The sequence below is a fragment of the Dendrobium catenatum genome, unplaced genomic scaffold, assembly GCF_001605985.2.
Source record: "Dendrobium catenatum unplaced genomic scaffold, ASM160598v2 fragScaff_scaffold_71, whole genome shotgun sequence".
Lineage (NCBI taxonomy): Eukaryota > Viridiplantae > Streptophyta > Magnoliopsida > Asparagales > Orchidaceae > Dendrobium > Dendrobium catenatum.
In genome coordinates, this window is record NW_021318533.1 from 2,280,607 (window position 1) to 2,296,829 (window position 16,223).

The following is a 16,223-nucleotide window of genomic DNA, read 5'->3' on the forward strand; positions in this document are numbered from 1 at the left end:
AATTATGCTGTGAAGAAAAGAGCATACCATAACCATGTATGAAGCTTTTAGAGCAGGACCAAAAGCAGATTCCATATTTGCATTATCCTGGAACATGCTCGGCAAGCTATCTAAAAAAGCATCCACAACGTTTCTTGAATCAGAAAGGTTCACAAGGAGGTCATCTGGCAACGGTAAAAATATATCATCCAGATCAGCTACCACCATCATTTGCGGCTGCGATAAGGAAGACTGATGCAACGAAAAGAGGGTAAATCACTTAAATTGTAGCTTGACTAACCCCTAAAAAAAGGAACATGAAAAAAAAAAAAAGCTTACAAAAGTTTAAATTCGGGTGTAGCATTGTGATCATTATGAGAGACATTTATTATGAATGTTCTAGAAGGAGAAAGATACATGCCTTCAGACTGTAGAAGTGTAAAGTGCTGTCAAAAGTTAAGAAGCCAATTTGAGTTCTTGGGAAGCCGGGCAGCTCATCAAGACAAGATTTTATGGTATTTGCCACAACCTGCATGGTAATGGGGATATTGAATATTATTTTTGATAAAATTCACGATGATTGATTACTGGACCCAAAGAGCATGCAGCTTGCTATGTGTGCTCTTTGCTACCCATCAATACTGGAAGGACAAGCACAGTATTGAGAGTGAACCACTAAAAGCTAACAAGTAGATACCTCTAGGAGACCATTCCGAACTGCAGAAACTGATACATCAATAACAAAAAAGTATGATGGTGGCATTGGTGGCCGCACCATATACTCAGTTGGAGCAACAAATTCGACACTACCTTTTGAAAGCTCAGGCCTCTGGTCCTGATCACATCTTCTACCATTAGCATCCAAAGCACAAAAATACTCCCCAGGAACTGACATCAGAATAGCATACATAAATTAGCAGTTTTTATTAGACTACTTCAGCAATTCATTGGAACAAAACCAAAAAGAGGTTATCTATAGGGTTCCAGAGAATTATTAATTAAAGCTAAACACAATATGATGTTCAGTGCGCACCAGTTCATGAATGGATAGAATGAGATACAACAACAACGACAACAACATCAAACCTTTATCCCACTATGTGCGTTCGGCTACATGAATACTTTTTCTCTACTGTGTTCTGTTAAGAGTCAAATTCTCATTTAAATCTAATAAAGAAAGGTCATTTCTTTCAAACCAAGACCTTTTATGTATACCTCTACCTTTTCTATCATAAGTCAAATCTAATGCATCTACTTTTCTAACTGGATCATTAGAAGGCCGTCATTTTATGTGACCAAACCATGTAAGACGACTCTCTCTAATATTATCTTCCATTGGAGCTACTCCAACCTTTTCATGTATATGCTCATTTTGTATCATGTCCTAAGAGTAAAGCCACTCATCCACCTGAGCATCCTCATCTCTGCAACACTTAACTTAATATTATGCTTCTCTTTTCATGGCCAACATTTTGCACCATAAAGCAATGCAGGCCTCGCCACCATCATATAAAATTATACCTTAAATTTGAGCGGGACTTTTCTATCACACAACAAGCCTGATACATTCCTCCACTTCAACCATCCAACTTGAATTCTACTAATAATATCCCCATCTATTTCATCACCACTCTGAACAATAGACCCAATATATCTAATATGTGTACTCTTATTAATGACTTGATCGCCCAAAGTCACAATCCCCCCACTAAATCTATTATTATTAAAATTACACTATATATATTCAGTTTTAGATCTACTCAAACGCAAGCCTTTAGAATCTAAGGTTGACATCCATAATTCAAGTTTACTATTAAGCCAGTTCAAGCTGAACCGCCCCAACCCCTACCCGTCCCTGCAAGGGCCGGTTCTCTGCTACAAGAGATGGACCCCCTTTGGGATAATTGCCGCCCAAGCCTAGTGGGCCCATTAGGCAAGGGGCAGCTAGGAGAGGGAGGGGAAACTTTAATTCAAGATTTGAAATTAGGGAATTTTGTATTAAAGAGTTGTCTAGGATTAGGTTTCTGCTTGATTATTGTGTTCTCTTGGAGTTTATTCTTGGTGTCTTGGGCTCTAGATTCATCTAGAGATTGTGAGAGAATGGTCCTCCTCTCGAATTGAGGATCAATTATATCTTTGTTTTGTTTCCTTCCATTGATTTGATTTCTACAATAAAATCTATTGTTTTAATTGAAACTGTTGAGTTTTTCCCACTGTTTTTATCAATCTTGTTAAGGTTTACTTGAAATATTCAAGTATTTCCTATCAAATTGATATTATAACAGATTTTGGAATCGTTTGTGGGCTTTTTCTGTGAAAATTAGCGACTATTTTTTTATTTTTATTTTTTTTTTGTGCCGAAGGAAGGAGTATTTTCTATTTTGGGTCAAGATCCAAATTTTTGAACCTACAAAAAACTAGGGATCGATGGAAGCCAAGAAAGTCGATGCGTTGGAGGAGAGACTTGAAGGGGAGATGAATCAAATCAAGACCACTGTGGAGGACAGAATTTCCTCCATGGAAGGGTAAGTAGATGACTTACGGGACATGATGAAGAAGATGTTAGAATTCCACAACCAAACGGCGGCTTCAGCGACGGAAGGGCCGGAAGGAAAGAATGCGAATTCTGAAATTCGTAAGGAAGAAGATGAGGTGTAGATTGTAGAGGGAGAAAGGAGAAGACGCCACATGGAGCCTTTCCAGAGGGAGGATAGAGAAGGGAGGTATGGGGAAAGGCATAGGTATGAGAGTAAGGAGTAAAGGGGTGCTAAATGGGAACACAGAAAGGGATATTATGGCCGTTGAGTTGCTGATTTTGACGAAAAGATAGGGGAATTCGAAGGAGGTTTGGGGTATGAAAGGGCAAAGGGAGATCAGAAGACATAGGGAGGGCCAAGCATGTGAGAAAGGGAAAACTATGGAGGAATAAGGGGAAACGGGGGAGATCAGAGGGTAAGGAAGCTGAAGATGCTCATTTTTTAAGGAGATGACGCATGGGTGGATCTATAAGGTGGAGAGGTACTTCGTCGTCAATGGGTTGGCAGAGGAGGAGAAGTTGACAACAGCAGGTTTATGTTTGGAGGGGAAGGTGCTGTCATGGTACCAGTGGAGGGACCCCCTACGGAGCTGGAGAGAGTTCAATGATTGTTTAATAGAATGTTTCCAAACTGGTAGGGGAGGAAACTTCTATGAGCAATTCTTTGCACTAGTGCAGGACGGAGCAGTGGCAGACTACCGAGAGAGGTTTAAGCATCTGGCCAGTTGAGTGGAACGATTTTAAGAGATGACATTGGAGGCGAACTTCTTAAAGGGACTCAAATCTGAGATCAGAGCTACAGTGAAGGTCATGAAGCCTCGTGACTTGAGAGAGGCCATGGAGTTGGCACACCTGATGGAAAATCAGATGTATCATGAGAGGGGAGCCCGGAGCAGCAATTCAAGGGCTCTTACAGGACGACAACCACTCTTTTAGCACCCAAGGGTCCGGCAACAGGAGGATTTCATGAGACCACTAGAGAGAAGCCAGTAGGAGGAAGCAGGGGAAATTTCAATAGGCTGACGGAGAAGGAGATGCAGGAGAAGAGAGCAAGGGGGTTATATTTCAGGTGTGATGATAAATATACTCCAGGGCATAGGTGAAGGGACCCAACTATTTAGGTTCTCACCGTCTGTAATGAAGAAAAAATTGAGGGAGGCAAGGGAGAGGTAGAGGGAGAGATGGAAGATAAGCTACATTTGGATCTGGCAGAGATTTCCCTAAACTCTGTGGTAGGATTCACTACGAATCATACCCTGAAGATTAAAGGGAAGATAAAGGAGAGGGAGGTAGTGGTACTGATTGATAGTGGGGCTACCCACAATTTCATTTCCACTCAGGTCGTCGACTAATTGGGAGTAAAATTGGTGAACATCGATTATTATGGGGAAATGAAGGGTACGGGGAAGATAGAAAAAGGCCATGGGATTTGTAGAGGAGTGATGTTGACCATCCAATAGCTTCGAGGGAGGGAGGATTTTCTCCCACTAGAGTTAAGAAGTACATATGTCATATTAGGGATGAAGTGGTTACAGACGTTGGGGGACACCAAGGTCAATTAGGGGGCACTCATAATGGAGTTGATGGTTGACGAAAGAAAGGTTGTGATAAGGGAAGATGCAGGGCTATACAAAGCCATGGTATCTGTCAAAACCATAGTGAGAAGTATACAGGAGGTGGGGGAAAGTTTTATGGAGCTGCACAAACTGGAGAGAGGAAACATACCTCTCTCAGTACGGCCATTGATTCAGCAGTTCCATGAGATTTTTCAGCCACCTCAGGGATTGCCACCACCAAGGGAGCAAGAGCATGCTTTCACCTTGAGGGAAGGTGTATAACTCATTAGTGTTTATCCTTAATTTCAAAAGGATTAAATTGAGAAGTTGATGAGAGAAATGCTAGAGGCGGAAATTATTAGGCCTAGTATAAGTCCTTTTTCTAGTCCAATATTACTAGTTAAGAAAAAAAATGACAGCTGGAGGTTTTTGTGTGGACTACAGGGCAGTAAATAAGGAAATTGTGCCAGACAAATTCCCTATACTAGTGATTGATGAATTGTTGGATGAGCTAAGTGGGGCAGTAATCTTCACTAAGATAGATCTGAAGTTAGGATATCATCGTGTCAGAATAAAGAAGGAAGATGTGCTAAAAACTGTTTTCAAAACTCATGAGGGATATTACGAGTTTCTAGTGATGCCTTTTGGCCTAACTAACGCGCCAACCACGTTTCAGTCACTCATGAACAAGGCCTTCAGACCTTATATAAGATGATTTGTCTTGGTGTTCTTTAACAATATCTTAGTTTACAGCAAGACAGAGGAGCATTGAGAGCATTTGAGGAGGGTGTTAGAGGTGTTGTAAGAGCATCAGCGGAGGGCCAACCTGCAGAAATGTTATTTTGCTAAGGCCAGTATAGAGTATTTGGGTCATATTGTATCCAATGAGGGAGTAGCAACATAACAGTCAAAAATTGAGGCCATGTTGAGATGGCCAGTACCTAAGAATCTGAATGAGCTGAGATGATTCCTAGGATTGACAGAATACTACAGGAGATTGGTGAAAGGGTACAACACTAGCATGACCACTAATAGAATAGTTGAAGGGGGGTTTCTTATGGAGGGAGGTAGCCACAATAGCTTTTGAGAGCTTGAAGAACGCAATGACGACTATACCAGTCTTAGCACCATCGGACTTCACTCACGTGTTCATAGTAGAGATAGATACCTCAAGATATAGATTGGGGGCAGTGCTCATGCAAAATCATCGACCAATTGCTTATTTCAGCCAGATGTTGATAGCTAGGACCAGGCTGAAATCAATTTATGAGCGGGAGTTGATGGCCATTGTATTAGCCATCTAGAAGTGGCGGCCCTACCTATTAGGTAGGCATTTCATTGTCAGAATGGACCAGCGGAGCTTGAAGTACTTGTTGGAGCAGCAAATGGTGATAGAGGAGCATCAGAGGTGGCTTTCCAAGTTGCTGGGATATGATTTTGAAATTCAATAAAGGCCAGGAGCGGAGAACAAGGCGGTAGATACCTTATCTAGATGTATTGGGGAGTTGCAGGCGACATCAGTGTCGATCCCATTGACATTAGATTGGGAAGCCATCAATGGGGTTGGAAAAGATCAAGTCTAATTTACTAAGGGAAGGGAGTAGCCATCTGGGGTATTCCTTGGAGGGGAAGAGACTTCTATATCAGGGGAGGTTTGTGATGCCCAAGACATCAGTCCACATTCCACACTTGCTCCAGGAGTTTCATGAGAGCGCTGTTGGGGGTCATTCAGGGGTGCAGAAGACCTACAGGAGACTAACTTCAGAGCTATACTGGAAGGGGATGCATAAGGATGTGGAGGAGATGGTAGCCAAGTGTGAGATTTATCAGAGGAATAAGTACACGACCATGTCTCCAGGATGATTATTATACCTATCAGCTTTACCGGGTCGGGTATAGGAGGTATCCATGAATTTCATAGATGGGCTACCCCGATCAGAAGAGTTCACACTAATCCTAGTGGTGATAGATCGATTGAACAATTATGCTCATTTCATCCCCCTACGACATCCATACACTGCAGTGACAGTGGCATCAGCCTTCATTAGAGAGGTGGTCAAACTGCATAGAGTATCAGAGGCTATAGTATCTGATAGGGATAAGGTATTCCTCAACCAATTCTGGAGGGAGTTGTTTAGACTACAGGGGGAAATAGAAGCGGTCAACAGGAGCTTAGAAACTTATTTAAGATGCTTTGTGTCGGAAACACCACCCAAGTTATGGGCCAAATGGCTAGCATGGGCTGAGTACTGATACAACACGTCTTTTCATTCTGCTTCTTTGATGACCCCATTCAAGGTGTTGTACGGAAAGGATCCACCTCACTTGATGCACTTTGGGCATAGCAGCACTCCAATTTCTTTAATGGAAGAGTGCTTGGAGGAGAGCGACAAGGCATTGGAAGAGTTGAAGAGTCATTTGCTGAGAGCACAACATATTATGAAGAAATAGGAATATATGGGCATAGAAAGGACATCCAATTCTAGGTAGGGGAAATGGTGTTTTTGAAGCTCCGACCTTACAGGCAATGGTCAGTTGCTAACAGGAGGAATGAGAAGCTCGCCCCAAGATACTTTGGGTCATATGAGGTATTGGAGAGGATTTGAGCTATGGTTTATCGGCTGAAACTACCATCAACGATGACTATACACCTGGTGTTCCATGTATCTCGGCTGAGGAGGGAAATTGGAGATTTTGCAGTAAGCTCTGAGTTACCATTGACACTAACTGAGGATTTATAGGTAATTTTGGACCTTTGGAGTTGATGGGGGTTTGTCAGAGAGAAGATAGAGCTAAGGAAGTGTTGATCAAGTGGAAAAGCCTCCCGGACTACGACGTCACATGAGAGCCATATGAGAGGGTGAAACATCAATTTCTCTGTTTTCACCTTGAGGACAATGTGATTATTTGGGAGGGCAATATTGTTAAGCCAATTCAGGCTGAATTGGCCCAACCCCAACCAGCCCTGCAAGGGCCTGTTCTCTGTTACTGGAGACGAACCCCCTTGGTAGAATTGTCTCCCAAGCCTAGTGGGCCCACTAGGCAATCCAATAGGGAAAGAAGTAAGGGGCAGATAGGAGAGGGATGAAAAACTTGAATTCGTGATTTGAAATTAGGGAAGTTTGTATTAAATATGAGGAGTTGTCTAAGATTAAGGTTATGCTTCATTATTGTGTTCTCTTGGAATTTCTTATTGGTGTATTGGGCTCTAAATTCATCTAGAGATTGGGAGAGAATGATCATCCTCTCGAATTGAGGATCAATTATATCTTTGCTTTGTTTCCTTCCGTTAATTTGATTCCTACAATAATATCTACTGTTTTTTATTGTTTTCATTAAAATTGTTGAGTTTTTCCGTTGTTTTTATCAATCTTGTTAGGGTTTACTTGAAATATTCAAGTATTTCCTATCATTTACCTTCAACTCCCCCTCTAGTCTTATCAACAAAAAAAAATATCATCAGCAAAAATCATACACCAGGGTACAACCTCTTGCAAATGTCTAATGAGAACATCCATGACTAAAGCAAAAAGATATGGGCTTAAGGGTGATCCTTGATGTAATCCAACTGAAATAGAAAATACTTGGTCAAACCATCTTGTGTTTAAGCACAAGTAGCAATTGCTGCATACATATCCTTAATGACTTGAATATAAGCATTATATTGAGATACGTTGATATACAATATATTGACAATGAAGCATTACTTGAAACATATAACAAGATTATATAAAAATATTCTATTAATTCAAGTAAAATACTATTCAATGTGCAAGATGGATTGGTCACATAAAACATCGATCTTCCGATGGGTAAATTATTCAGTGCGGAGACCGCATGCAAGCTTAATTATGTTCGGATTTGTTGCGCTTTTGATACACTTTTACTGCGCTTTTGTTGTACTTTTGCAAATGCAGCTAATAGATAATTTTAATTGTGTATTAGTTGTCATTTTACTTCTCTTTTGCTGAGTATTTGCAAAAGCACAGCAAAATGACAGAAAATACTCAATTAGTAAGATATTTGTTATGCTTTTACTGCACTTTTATTGTATTTTTGCAAAAGGGCAGCAAAATGGCAGCTAATACATAATTAAAATTGTCTATTAGCTGTCTTTTGCAAAAATACAGCAAAAATGCAGTAAAATGGCAGCAAATCCGAACGTAAGCTTGCGTGCAGTCTCCGCATAGAATAATTTGCACTTCTGATGACCCGGTTAGAAGAGTAGATGTAGTATATATAGCCTATGTTAAATAAGGTAGAGGTGGACCTAAAAAACACTTGGTTAAAAAGTAATAGAAATTACTTCTTTTTATTTAAATTTAAATGAGAATTTGACTTTTAATAGTTAATAGGATACAATGAAGATAAAGAATTCATATAGCTGATCCTATGTAGTCGGATAAAGGCTTGATATTGTTGTTATTGTTGTTGTTATTATTCAATGTGCAAAATATTAGTTTACAATCAGCAACCCTTCAAACTATCCAGCACCACAATTACAAAGCAAAGGCTCAAAGAAACTATATATACACTGGAACCTTTTTAAAATACACACACATGCAAAAGGGTGAAAAATGGATCATAATATACATTGTAGTCATGATTACAGATCTCAAAGTCAAATATCTGTGGCACTTCTAATATTTTTTAAAGAAAAACAAGTAAAATCTATATTTTTAAAGAGTACTGCAAGAAGTAAAAGAGAAAATATTCAATTTCTACATTAGATTGATGAAAATAAGTTAAGGGGATTATACATAGCTCTAAATATAAATAAGGGTGAAAATGGGCAACATTCTGGTTGAACTAGCAAAAATTCAAATCCGGAATTACAAATAAAAATCAATAGCAGAAAAGTAATAAAAGAACAAAACTTCAGTCATTACAAAGAAATTCAAGTCCGGACAAGGAGTTGGATCCAAAAAGAGTTCAAACAACAAGAAGGTCGTATAAATGTAAATTTTAGTGATAAAACCTTAGTTATGGAAACAACGATCAGCATGGAGCTGCGGTAACCCTATAGGCAGGAAGTACAGCTCAAGCGAATTCACAGACAATCTGTATGTAGAATTTAGGAACTTCTTAGCCAAGAGATTGGCATTGTACTAGGCTTTAACTGGTTAAGCAGCAACTCCCTACTAGCACAGATAAGGGGCTAAGTGTGTTGCAAATTTTGTAAAGGTGGATGATTGGTGCCATTTGTGAACTAACCACTTATGATAAGTAAAATGGTTAAATGAAATTACAGATTAATAAGATGGGAAAAATAGTAGTATACAGATAATTACAATTTTACAGTTGGAATATTGGTGATTAATAAGCAAAGCCTTAGCATTCCTTCAATAAATGATGTTTTTGAAATCTACCATTGGTTATGTGGAAGCATATTCTGATTCCTTAGTCTTCACTAATAATACCAGTTGCCAAGTAAGTTAGATTTTCTCATCGTAGATGGCTAGTAAAGAGTAACATTTTCTTTGGAAAGGTTTTTTCATCATATGATAAAATAAACATGAAATTGCCGGCATTCAATCAATTAGCAAGCAGTTAAATGTATGTCAATTGTTACATCATGCATCAATTCAACCCAAACAAATCGAATAAAAGATGCATATCTAACATGCATGTATGACTTATCTCTATTTTCAAGTTAAATAGGATATGTTCCCTTAACAAGAACAAGAGTATACCAAGTCATCAGGTAAAGTTAATAAATATGCAACAGGTTGCATACCACATTTGTATATGTTAAGTAAATGTTCCTACTCTTGTATTAAATAATTTTCAGAGTGATAACACTAATCGAAAGAAAATTCACTAGCTTCATCAGCACTTGTAAAGCATTACATAAGCAGTGCAAATATGCAATAGCAAGAATACTAAGTTATCAACAGGCCAATGATTACTTAGTTATAAATTCAAAGAGAATACAAGATAGAACACAGCCCTACTCCGTGCATCTTTTAAAGCTGAAAATCTTAGTTGGAACATACCATCATTCATAAGAGAACAAATGTTGCAGCGCCACTTTCTTCCAGCATCTGTGAAAGTCGCATACGGATTAATATAGTTTCGGCATCTTCGACACCTAACAATGCCAGCTGGTCCAAAATTGACAATAGGCACCTCATCCTAGAAGATTAAACTCATATACAATCAGTCTAATGACTGCAAAAGTGAATGCAAAATGAAGCACCAATTTATAACAGTAGATATAATATACAAAAACCTCAGGAAAAAAATGTAATACACATCCAACTTTGAGAAATGTGTTGTTAAACAAAAAAAAAAAAAACAGAAAAAGATGGGCATATCAAGCCAATTAACTCACCCCATCTGGAACCTCTGCCAGAGGATGAACCACAATTCCTAAAGGCAAATGCCAGCGTGCAAGCAATGACTGAGAACTTGGAAATGCATGAGTTGTCAACCTCAAGAATCTAGGTTGACAGTTGAGAGGGTATTTCTCATGGACAGAAATCATCTCGTCATTATTATCAAAGGGTCTTGGCAACGATCTAAAATCCAATCCAGGATCAAGTGAACCAGAAGCGGACCCGAGTGTTATTGACTGGAAATCTTCAACAAGTCCTTGAAGGGAACCTCCCAATGGAGGACCTGCACTGGGATATTGCATTTGTTCTCTGGAAGCAAAACCTATTGGTGCACCAATAGGAGGAGATGGTGCGGCTACAAATCCGCCTTGAGGGGGATGATAAGAAAGATGAGTTGCAGGAAATGTTTGAGGGGGTGGTTGTGAAATTGAGCCAGGGGCAGAAAACCTCATATTTACAGGTGACTGAGGCACACTACCTCTTGGAAGAACATTGTAATCTCCTGGTGAAGGCGCCAGTTGAGGTGGACCAGGTGGTCTAGGTGCAGACAAAGATGACTGGAGAGGTAGAGCGAAATTTCCACTAGGAGGCATCTGGTTTGAAGCTACAGAAGGAATGCTCATTGGAACTGATGATATTTGGCTTGGAGGAAGAGACCCAGCATGGGTAAGAACCGGTGGTCCTCCCTGAGGTGTGATGCTGAAAGGAGGCGCAGGTTGAGCAGATGGTGTAAACCTTGGAACTTGTGTTGGTTGGTATGCACTTGTGTCTTGATTGCTGTAAGCTGATGGTGGAGCATTTGCAGGACCATTAAACCTAACTGGAGGCGGCATCCAGGATGAATCCGGCACAGCCATGGCCCTTGGAAAATTTGGCATGGAAGCTCCAGGAGCAATTGATGTGCCAGAACCAGCTATTGGCCGTGATGGAATGAAGGGAGAAGAAGGTTGAGAATTGCCAGATGCCTGCATCCCAACCACAGGTCCTGAAGATGTGAAAGGAGATGCATACTGTGGGTTGGCTGGAAGAAATGGGGCAGGTCCACCAGGGACATTTGCAGTCTTATCCGCCCCAGGCTGCATTTTTTCTTGATTTTTATTTTTTATGTACAGGAGCAACCTGGACCATTGAAAATATACATGGAATCAAATGCTATGATTAGAAAAGAAATATTTGGTTTAATAAATATTATATCAGTGTGATAGGAAGTGGATGCAATTTCAGCAAAACTAGAGAACGGTACAAGAAATTTAGGAAGAAGAACACACAAAAACTTTTTTTTTATTGAACGAACTAAGAAAAAAAATACAAGATACAGTTGGATCTTCAAATGGAGATGAATATCCAGCTCTCCCAAACCCCTAGCAAAATAAAGCATAATTTGAAATCACCTCATAATTAGCCATAAATAGGCTCCCATAATTCCCTCCCAAATCAGCCCGCTTTCGCTAAATAATTTCCTCTCATATTTGAATTCAAATTAAATCACTTTCCCTAATTAATTTCCTTCAAATTATAATTAAAACTTTCCGAAATAATTCCCCCATTGATTCCTCCTTGCATAATGAATATTAACTCCCTGGGCTCTCCCTCTCAGATTTAAATTCAAATTAGATTTCTCTCCCTAATTAATTATCTCTCAATTGTAATTAAAACATTCCTAAACAATTCCACCTCTCTTTTTGCCCGCAGCCCACCCTAGTAGGGACCACCGACTCAGCCGCCAATCCATCACGATGTTGTTGCAAGTGAAGAAAAAGAATGTAACTCTAGAAATATTCTACCAAAAATGAAAGAAAACATTAGTTAACAAAAAATGGGGTTCAAGAAAAATGTGTCAATAAACAACTAAAAGATAATATGTGCACTATCTATCATTGTAAAAAAATAAGTTCCAAAATCCCCAATAAAACTTCAAGCATTATAGAAATAGGAATCAATCATGAGAATGTTTCTAGTTAGTTATGAGCTTTAATATAGAGAAAAGTTTCAATCAATCCAGTAAATGCCAAGTCAACTTCGCTTATAAAAGTAGAAAAATATGATGTATATTTCAGTTTTTAAATTTCAAGTACTCAATAATAGAATTAGTTAGATGCCAAATAAAGCATTACTGTAAAAACTGACGAATAATAAGTGGGAAAAGAAAGATCCTAATTAGTCACACCATACAGAACAGAGCTTCCCATCCACTCCATTGACAAAGAAAGCATACATCATACACGATTAATTAATTAAATAAAAAAACTAATAATTCTATCATACTAACAAAATTAATCATATTAATTAACCCCACCAAATATTTAATCTCTTCAGCTCCATCACTAATTCGCGTACAGGCATCCACAAAACTCAATAGTTATCCTCTCTTTGAAGGATTTAAAAAAAAAAAAAACTTAACCATACCAAAGCACTTCAGGCATGTAGTATGTTTGGAAAGTGGAAATTATTTTGCTTGCTCACACACGTGCCGTTTATATCAAAAAACACATAAGAAAGCAATAGCAGTTTACTATGGGAATTATAGAAAAATAGTAACATGATTTCTGAAAGTTCTCATAGACATCAACATTTGAGAAATTCTACTTACAAACAATGTTGCAAGATGAAAACGTCAGCCTAATCCTAGCTTCTTGTTAGTTGCATGACACCTTGTTCTCCATTCATTCTTACCGAGTGCAATCTGATGTGTTAAACCTATTTTATAATCTTTCTGCATAACTTCTATCATGTTACTTTGGATCTAATATATTTTTATTTTGAATACATTTATATTAATTTTATCTACCTTACATTATACAAACTCAAACCACCCAAATACTTCATTAGCTTGCCTTCAATAGGAGCAATTCTATCATTCCTCTAGTATCATCACTTATCGATCTATTCTTCATAGTTTCTTAAGATTATAATATTTATCACATTCAATTTGGCTGTTGGTTACTTTTTAATTAACCAATACTAGGTCTACTACTCCCAGACACTTCTCCATTTTAACTAGATAGTATCCTGATATATATCCACATATTTCCATAAAACAGATCCAAAATAAACAAATAGATATTCCTTTGCATCACTTGATTTACAAGCAAAATTGAATTACAATTATAATTTTTCTTCCCACACTAAAATTAAATATCACATACAATCAATGTTTGTTTACTAATCCTAGCCTCTTATCTTCTAAATATTGCCTTCATCGCTCTAGATTTCGGTTATATTATCATAGTGAAAAATAGTACAAACAATCACCTGAATAACAACAGCGTAATTTCTTATAGGAAAAGGATTAAGCTAAAGCTACCATTAACATAAAAAACCAATTTTAACGATTCGACATGTTATCCCTCAAATATATCAAGCAGATCCACTGAACTTGGAATCCGAAAAAAACTGGAAAAAACAACTAAATTCAAACAAAACTAAAACATTAAAAACCAATGAGCAGATCCATCAGACAAGAGAATTAATCAGACGACAATTAAGATGAAAACAATTTAATTAAAAGATTATAAGTAACAATAAAAAGCTCGTCAACAAGTAGAAAACAGCGGATTCAATCTCAAACTTCCTGATCAAATCTAATGCTAAAAGTTGAAGCAGGAGATCGAATTAAAGGTTAAGAGAGATCACCGCTAGGGTTCATAGAACTCCTTCAAGGAGAAAAAAATGCAACAGCGATAGCTTTCCGGATCCAAGCCGTGGTCTGAGAAGCGGAGACCGACGATGGTATCAAGATGAACCAGGTCGCAGAGTTTCTATGGATTTTAATTCTCTCATCCGGGTTTAAACAAGCTTTCAATTAGGTCTAGCCCGAATAAGCACTGTGTTAGCAAATGGGCCACAAATAGAATCGACGGGCTGTTGTCGGTAGGCCTATTAAAAAGCAACCAAAAAAAAAACCGATAAATATATTTTGAACTGTTGCTTGGGAGCTTAGGCTATCAATTAAGAGATTTTGGATTTGAGTCTTTTGTATGGGATGTGTGTGTGACTCTAATTTAGGCTTCATTTGGAATGACTTTTTCATTGCTTTTTAAAACAACTGTTTAGTACAAAAATTAAAATTTATATACTAGAAAATTGCTTTCATAAGCAATAAGAAAGCCGTCCAAAACGAAGCCTTAATTGGCCTAAAAAAATTAAAATTAAAGTTAAAATTCATACTATATTGCAAGAAAAAGAAATAAATAAGATTACCATTTATATGATTATATCATAGTTGATAATTTGAAACGTGTATTTCTGAAATATATGTTGGGCATGTCATTTATGATCAAATTAAAATAATTTTAAAAAATTAATGAATACACATATATGTATAGAAAAAAATTGGCATATATATTCTGGATAATAAATTTTATTTTTAAAATGTATTATATAAATAATTTAAGTTAAGATGTTTATTTTATTTACTTTATAAAAAATTCAACAAGAACTTTTGGGATTCCCCTATATATATATATATATATAATTTATTTTTGTCTTTTAAAATTCCAAAATCTTGTTGCAGTCATTAGAACTTCTAGGTCAGAGATTGTTAGCAATGAACAAAATCTTGTTCTCTTGTGCTAGTCCAAGCTTTTCTTTGGATTGGTAGTTCGTAGAGCGTTGATCGTTGATGGCAATCAAAATCTTTATTCTCTTGTGATGGTCCAAAAATTTTCTTAGATTGGTAGCACAGACAATATTGGTGGCAATCAAATCAAACATTGGTGGCAATCAGAGCATGGTTCTCTTGTGCCAGTCCAAACTCTCCCTTGGGTTGGTAACTCAGATAACATTGAGGGCAATTGAAGACTGATTCTCTTGTGTCGGTCTAAGTTTTCCTTTGGATTGGTAGCTCATATAATATTGGTGGCGACCAAAGCCTAATTTTATTGAAAAAGTTAGAAACCACCCAGTGGTGGCCTCTCGGGAAGAGATTTGGCAATAGAAATGCATGGAAGGAAATCCTGCAATAACCAGCGGACAAGCGAATGTCTATTAACAATCGATGGTTAGAAAGAGATTCGACGGCAATAGTATCTGGGATGAGACCTAATGATAGTTAATGAACGGGTGAAACCCCGACGATGGTTTATGTTTGGAAAGAGATCTTGCAATCATAAGTTGGTCATTTGATGCAAGAAGTTATGTAGTATGCCGATGAAAGGCTAACAATGGTGGTTAGATGACATTCCGATGTTGGCAATTGGGTGTTGAGCTGATGGTGATGTTCGAGCTACATTTTGTTGGGGTTATTTGATAAAGCGTTGCTCATTTGTATTAAAAATATTAAGAAAATCAACAAGGGAAGCTTGACCTATCCGAAGAGGCTAGGATTAGTAAACAAACATTGATTGTATGTGACATGTAATTTTATTAATGGGTGTACTTGATATCGGATCTGTATTCACTTTTAAATAGTATTTAAACTAAATCCCGCCAAACCCCTTTTCGCGCGTATCTAAATCCGACGAAACCTAAATCCGGGATTTATAGATTTACGACATAGATCTTGTAAATTCGGGTAAATCATAATCCCATCCTTTCCCGGATTTAACGATTTACGGGATTTGGCCGGAGAAAGGCTCCAAAGGGAGAAAATTACCTTCAAAGCCAGCGAGCTCCCGTTGTTGAATCCGATCAAAATGTCGTAACTTCCGATCCACGTTGGGAAAGTCGACGAAGGAGCGAAGTCGAACAGCCACAAAGGACAAAGGACGAAATACGAAGGAGCCGAAGAAGCGACGCGTGCAATCCCTACAACTCCTTGCGAAGCAACGAAGCCGAACAGCAACTACAAGAGAAGAAGATGAAAGGCAAACCCGA

At 38.1% G+C, this 16,223-nt stretch overlaps 1 protein-coding gene across 2 annotated transcripts in view; it reads right to left on the bottom strand.

The window, feature by feature from the left end:
• Window positions 1-16,223, bottom strand: part of LOC110094160 (protein transport protein Sec24-like At3g07100) — a 28,268-nt gene extending 12,045 nt beyond the window's left edge. Inside the window, exons 1-7 of one of the 2 annotated variants that reach the window (XM_020819326.2) lie at window positions 16,003-16,223; window positions 14,043-14,285; window positions 10,406-11,528; window positions 10,068-10,206; window positions 677-867; window positions 401-508; window positions 28-231 (exon numbers count right to left, since the gene is read on the bottom strand). In XM_020819326.2, the coding sequence (XP_020674985.1) occupies window positions 28-231; window positions 401-508; window positions 677-867; window positions 10,068-10,206; window positions 10,406-11,491 (1,728 nt within the window). In that variant the 5' untranslated portion in view covers window positions 11,492-11,528; window positions 14,043-14,285; window positions 16,003-16,223. The remainder of the gene's footprint in view (window positions 1-27; window positions 232-400; window positions 509-676; window positions 868-10,067; window positions 10,207-10,405; window positions 11,529-14,042; window positions 14,286-16,002) is intronic. The other variant, XM_020819325.2, reaches the window with a different exon arrangement.